We start from the raw sequence: 6281 nt of genomic DNA, 5'->3' as shown, positions 1-6281 counted from the left end.
GTGGACTAGAGGCGGCAAGCCAGCAGGTAGCCTAGTGGTTAGAGTGAGGCGTTGGAGTCTAGTGGCAACCAGCAGGTAGCCTAGTGGTTAGAGCGTTGGACTAGCAACCAGCAGGTAGCCTAGTGGTTAGAGCGTTGGACTAGTAACCAGCAGGTAGCCTAGTGGTTAGAGCGTTGGACTAGCAACCAGCAGGTAGCCTAGTGGTTAGAGCGTTGGACTAGTAACCAGCAGGTAGCCTAGTGGTTAGAGCGTTGGACTAGCAACCAGCAGGTAGCCTAGTGGTTAGAGCGTTGGACTAGTAACCAGCAGGTAGCCTAGTGGTTAGAGCGTTGGACTAGCAACCAGCAGGTAGCCTAGTGGTTAGAGCGTTGGACTAGCAACCAGCAGGTAGCCTAGTGGTTAGAGCGTTGGACTAGCAACCGGAAGGTTCCAAGATCAAATCCCCGAGCTGACAAGGTAAAAATCTGTCGTTCTGCCCCTGAACAAGGCAGTTAACCCACTGTTCCTAGACCAGTTAACCCACTGTTCCTAGACCAGTTAACCCACTGTTCCTAGACCAGTTAACCCACTGTTCCTAGACCAGTTAACCCACTGTTCCTAGACCAGTTAACCCACTGTTCCTAGACCAGTTAACCCACTGTTCCTAGACCAGTTAACCCACTGTTCCTAGACCAGTTAACCCACTGTTCCTAGGCCATCATTGTAAGTAAGAATTTGTTCTTAACTGACTTGCCAGGTTAAATAAAAATACATTTGGTGATTGGAGTCAAGTGTGTTAGCTGGGGCAAAACTGACACCCATCAGGCCCTGGAGGGCGAGGTGCCCACCCCTGAGCTAGAACATCAGGTAACATTGGACATTCCAAAAACAGACTACCTATTTTGGGCAAATTCTCAACGCAAACCTCAGTGAAGACCAACTGTGTCCCGCAGAACAAAATACATTTGATACCCCCCCTGCCCTAGGATCGGCTTTCCCCCCAATCCTAACCAGGGGAGTTCGCTCTGGCCAAGGTGAGCCCATCCTGGGCAGAGTCCCTACAGGAGTGCACCTGGGTCTGGAGGAAGCTCCAGAGATGAAGCAGGTCTGTGGGTAGCAGCTTGTGGAGGACCATGACACTGTGGCAGTGACAAGATAATAGTCTTAGACATGTAAGGGTTGCAAAATTTCGAAAAAAATACTGGTTGTAGGATTCTTGGAATTTATTATTCTTCTCTCATAATGCCAGGAATCTTCTAACCAGGATTCCTTATAAAATACAGGGAATTGTGGAACTCTAAAAGTAGTGCTGTATGCAAAATAGACAATGTACATTACACACTGGACAGAATACACAGATTGCACGTGACCCATGTCATACACAGTACCAGTCAAAGGTTTGGTTACGACATGATTCCATATGTTTTTCCATAGTTTGTCTTCACTATTCACTATTATTCTTCAATGCGTAAAATAGTACAAAATAAAGACAAACCCTTGAATGAGAAGGTGTGTCCAAACTTTTGACTGGTACTGAATGTTGTACACGTCTCGTACAGCCAAAAACGTAACACACTGGTCCTTACACATCCTGGCACACCTGACAGAGCTCGGCTACTTGTTGCCGATCAGGTGTTTGTTAGACATGGAAACGAAAGAGTACTTTTACCTGTTGAGGTAGTGACAGGGGTGGCGGGAGGGAGAGTACTCCACAGGCATGAAGCCAGGATGGTTTCTGGCTGATAGGTTAGCTGCCTGGAGAGAGACGGAGCAGATAGAGGGGGAAGAGAAATGAGGGAGAGAGAAAGAAGGGGGGGGTATCATTTTGTTACATTTGCTTATGTGAGTTTGTCCATTGTGGTGAGCATCCCAAATGGCACCCTATTCCCTATATAGTGCACTACTTTATACCAGGGCCCATAGGTTAGTGTACTACTTAATACCAGGGCCCATAGGGTAGTGCACTACTTAATACCAGGACAAATAGGCACTACTTTGACCAGGGCTCTTCAGAGGAGTAGGGTCCTGGGGCGGCAGGTAGCCTAGTGGTTTAGAGCACTGGATTTTATTCTTATTCGGTTACTGGTTTGGACCAGTAACCGAAAGGTTGCAAGATCAAATCCCCAAGCTGACAAGGTAAAAATATGTTGTTCTGCCCCTGAACAAGGCAGTTAACCCACTGTTCCTAGGCCGCCATTGTGAAGTAAGAACGTGTTCTTAACTGACTTGCCAGGTTAAAGAATGTTGTGGCTCAAGGAATGACTGCGTCTACCTGTATATTTCTAAATGACCAAATATGATTGAAATGACATTTTTTGCGCGTGATGGTGATAATCAATATAAAACTCATCCAATCAACCAAAGAACTCACCTGTGCGACCATGCCGACGTAGGCATCGTCGATGGGGAAGAGAGGCACCCTGGTGGAGGCGTGGAGGAGAAGAGAGAGGGCATCTCTGGAGAGGAGGTAGCCCCCGCCCCCAGCGTAGGGAGGGTAGGGGCCAAGGTACAAGGAGTAGGGGACGTAGTACTTATTCCACCATATACGCACAGGATAGGTTTCCACAAAGATACGTCCCATGTAGAGAGGCTGGGGAGACCCTGTTCCTCGCTCTGTTCCTTGCTCTCTCCCTGCCCCTCCCTCTGTTCCTCGCTCTCTCGTTGCCCCTGGTCCTATCACTCTCTTCATCTCAGTCCCCCTCCTCATCCCTCTCTCTCCCCCTATCTCAGTCTCTCCCTTTTGTCCTCTCCTCATCCCTCTCCCTCCCCTTATCAATGTCTCTCCCCCTATCTCCATCTCTCCCTCTTCTTCTCTCCTCATCCCTGTCTCCCTGTTCTGTAGGAACCCCACCACTCTCTCCACATCCACGTAAACGTCATCGTCGCCCTTTAGAATATAGAGAACGGTTGTAGAACACTCCTGGTGGAACCAGTTCCAGAACAGAACTTCTTTCAGAGTCACATTGAAAAATGATTCTCGGAACTCCCACTGGAGAATGTCCCCGTATCTCTCACTCTCCTCCCCCAAATCTGGGTCTCCCCCCTCCTCCCCCCTGTCTCTTCCCAGGCCCAGTAGAAACACCCTCCTCACGCCCTGGCCTCTCCACTCCCTCTCCCTGCCCCAGGTGGCTCGTATGGCAGCCCGACGGTCAGAGTTGGCAGGGTGGGACTTGATTGCTAGGAGCAGAAGGATGGGGCTGGCTTCAATGTCGTGGTTGGAATCAGGGTAGAGGGACCAGGGGGTGGGTCTGGGGTGACTGGATCCAGGGTTAAATTTGGAGCTGGGGGGATGGAGGAGGCAGCAGCGAGGCCGTCTGAGGAGGGGGTAGGAGCGGACATGTCTGAAATGTAGGAAGACCTGGTGCAGCGCAGAGGGGCTCTGGGGACCATTCAAAGAGCTGAAGAAGAAGCAGAAGAAGAAGTAGAAATGATCATGAAGTCATGATTTATTTTATATCTGTCTGTCGTATCACCCACCTGTAGAGTAGCAGCAGAGCCAGGGAGGAGGAAAGACACAGGACAACCAGTCTGGAGACACCAGGCCTGGGGAGCAGTATCCTAATACAGCCTGGAGGGAGGGAGGGTAAGGGGAATGGATTGTGGGAGAGAGGGATGGATTGAGGAGGTACTAATATATACATAAATACACACACAAAAGTATGTGGACACCCCTTTCAAATGAATGGATTTGGCTATTTCGGCCACACCCGTTGCTGACAAGTGTATAAAATTGAGCACACAACCATGCAATCTTCACAGACAAACATTGGCAGTAGAATGGCCTCACTGAAGAGCGCAGTGTCTTTCCAAGTGGCGTCCTATGACGGTGCCACCTTTTCAACAAGTCAGTTCCTCAAATTTCAGCCCTGCTGCCCCGGTCAACTGTAAGTGCTGTTACTGTGAAGTGGAAACGTCTTGGAGCAACAATGACTCAGCCGCATAGTGGTAGGCCTTACAAGCTCACAGAACAGGACCACTGAGTGCTGAAACATGTCAAAATCATCTGTCCTCGGTTGCAACACTCACTACGAGTTCCAAACTGCCTCTGGAAGCAACGCCACGAGCTTCATGAAATGGAATGTCAGTTTAGTCCCTGAAATGGATTTGACCCCAACCCTAGGCGAGTCCAGTGAGATATCATACACCTAGTTTCCTGAACCGGTCAAAAATGTGTGTCGCAAGTCATGACTTCACAGGAGTGCCATTTGAATGTAATTCATTTTTTATCAATGCTTTTTCAATGCAAATGTTCCAGAAATGCCTTCTGGAACATTTGAACTTTCATGTGCCTTAATAACAAACGTATGTTTTTCAGAAGATAAGAGTTTTGCGACGAAGAGACTATGGACATCACATGCCCCGCACAAAAGTCCAGGACGGAAACCGTCTCTCTGAATATAGATTCTTGTTCATGAATGTTTTGGACGGACCAGTCATCAGCACTACCTGCAGTGCCTTTATTCAAATCAAATGTATTTATAAAGCCCTTCGTACATCAGCTGATATCTCAAAGTGCTGTACAGAAACCCAGCCTAAAACCCCAAACAGCAAGCAATGCAGGTGTAGAAGCACATATTCAAATGACTCTCCTAACACACATGTTGCTGCTACAAATGTTTTTTAAATCCTGCTGCTTAGGCATTTTACCCCTGGTTGTATGGATATAACTACCTAATCTATCATCAATATTGTTCTTGCACATAATGTATATTTTATTTATACGAAAAAATATCCAGGTAAATATAAAGTATTGTAGGCTACGACATTTAGTCTTAATCTTTACTACACTACTCACTGTTTAGCACATTACCTCACATGTGAATACTTAAAGAGGTAGGTAGGACTGGTTTAAGAGGGTGTGAACTATGCTGAATGGGAGAGCTTTCCTGTAGGTACCAGAACATTCAAAGGCCATTTTCTCAAAAGTTGCCTTACAAGTTTATCCATTTTCGAAGGAGAATTCCTTTCCCATCGTTCCTAAAAACAAAGGCAGTGTATGATATACCATTTTGTAGCTCTGTGTCTCTGCTTTTATCCAGTGTAAAAATTAAAATATATAAAAAAATGAAATGCACATGTTGCTACATAATACCGAATCAAGGTGTTCGGTCACATTTAGCCTACATGATGATGTAAAGTGATTGTTTGGAAACGACAGTAGTTGCAACATAATGATGGCATCGAAAACACTATTAGCGCGCGACTTTTCTTTTTCTTTTAGTGGAAACAATATAGCTCAACAACGCAGCATTTGGCGACTTCAAACGGAATGAAGAGAGAAGAGTCCTTACTTTTGCGGAAGTGCAATGCTTCTTCAGCAATCGGTCGTCACAGCATACTAGTTATAAACCGCACTTATTTCTACATGTCTCTTGTTTAAAATGTGATTTTTAGACCTAACCTTAACCACACTGCTTACCTCATGCCTAACCTTAAACTAAAAGCAAAAACAAAGTTCATTCATTTGTAGGTTAAAGCCTAGTTTGACTTTGTGACTGTGCTATCTAGTGGAAGCATCATTCATACATTCTCTTGTAGCAACATTAAAAGCAGGATGAAACAAGTAATGTCATATGTTTGTATCATGATGCTAAACAGAAATGTTGAAATAAGCTAATTGAATCGCACTTACCCTTGGTTATCATCGTACGTCTATTTGGCTTGTCAAATGTCAACACTATTCCACAGCGACGTCGTTTTAACTCTACCAAAGAAGTTAATGATTGGCCAACTTCCTCTAAAATCACTTACCGCATAAGCTTTACACCGCGGTTTATACTGGCCTTATTTGAGTGCAAACGAAAGTCGAGAAGGTGCATCTCTGACAGCCAAAGCCGGAGACTGGTGTGGTTTTCCAACAGCAAGGCTCAGTGCAACATGGCAGTGGTGCCATTGTTTATAAAACTCTTTGTAATGTCGAAATAAACAGACCTCTGTCTCCCATATCGCACACTCACAAACTCAGCAAAAAAAAGAAAGGTCCCATTTTCAGGACCCTGTCTTTCAAAGATAATTTGTAAAAATCCAAATAACTTCACAGATCTTCACTGTAAAAGGGTTTAAACACTGTTTCCCATGCTTGTTCAATGAACCATAAAGAATTAATAAACATGCACCTGTGGAACAATCGTTAAGACGCTAACAGCTTACAGAAGGTAGGCAATTAAGGTCACAGTTATGAAAGCTTAGGACACTAAAGAGGCCTTTCTACTGACTCTAAAAAACACCAAAAGAAAGATGCCCAGGGTCCATGCTCATCTGCGTGAACGTGCCTTAGGCATGCTGCAAGGAGGCATGAGGAC

At 45.7% G+C, this 6281-nt stretch overlaps 2 protein-coding genes across 2 annotated transcripts; both read right to left on the bottom strand.

The window, feature by feature from the left end:
• Positions 1-662: 662 nt before the first annotated feature.
• Positions 663-2710, bottom strand: LOC124007936 (UDP-GlcNAc:betaGal beta-1,3-N-acetylglucosaminyltransferase 7-like). The gene is made up of 3 exons (XM_046318820.1): positions 2351-2710; positions 1649-1734; positions 663-1118 (listed from the first exon to the last, which is right to left on the bottom strand). Exons 1-3 carry the CDS (start codon positions 2684-2686, stop codon positions 986-988), a joined length of 555 nt encoding a protein of 184 aa, XP_046174776.1. The 5' UTR covers positions 2687-2710; the 3' UTR covers positions 663-985.
• A 6-nt stretch (positions 2711-2716) lies between these two features.
• Positions 2717-5977, bottom strand: LOC124007935 (N-acetyllactosaminide beta-1,3-N-acetylglucosaminyltransferase 3-like; the record flags this gene model as incomplete). Its single annotated transcript, XM_046318819.1, has 3 exons — positions 5612-5977; positions 3457-3547; positions 2717-3377 (listed from the first exon to the last, which is right to left on the bottom strand). Coding segments are annotated over exons 1-3 (765 nt in total), but the record flags the coding sequence as incomplete, so codon positions are not given.
• Positions 5978-6281: the final 304 nt, after the last annotated feature.

Source organism: Oncorhynchus gorbuscha, linkage group LG21 (genome assembly GCF_021184085.1).
Source record: "Oncorhynchus gorbuscha isolate QuinsamMale2020 ecotype Even-year linkage group LG21, OgorEven_v1.0, whole genome shotgun sequence".
Classification (NCBI taxonomy): domain Eukaryota; kingdom Metazoa; phylum Chordata; class Actinopteri; order Salmoniformes; family Salmonidae; genus Oncorhynchus; species Oncorhynchus gorbuscha.
Note: the sequence above shows the minus strand (reverse complement) of the source record. Positions and strands in the feature narration are given on the sequence as shown.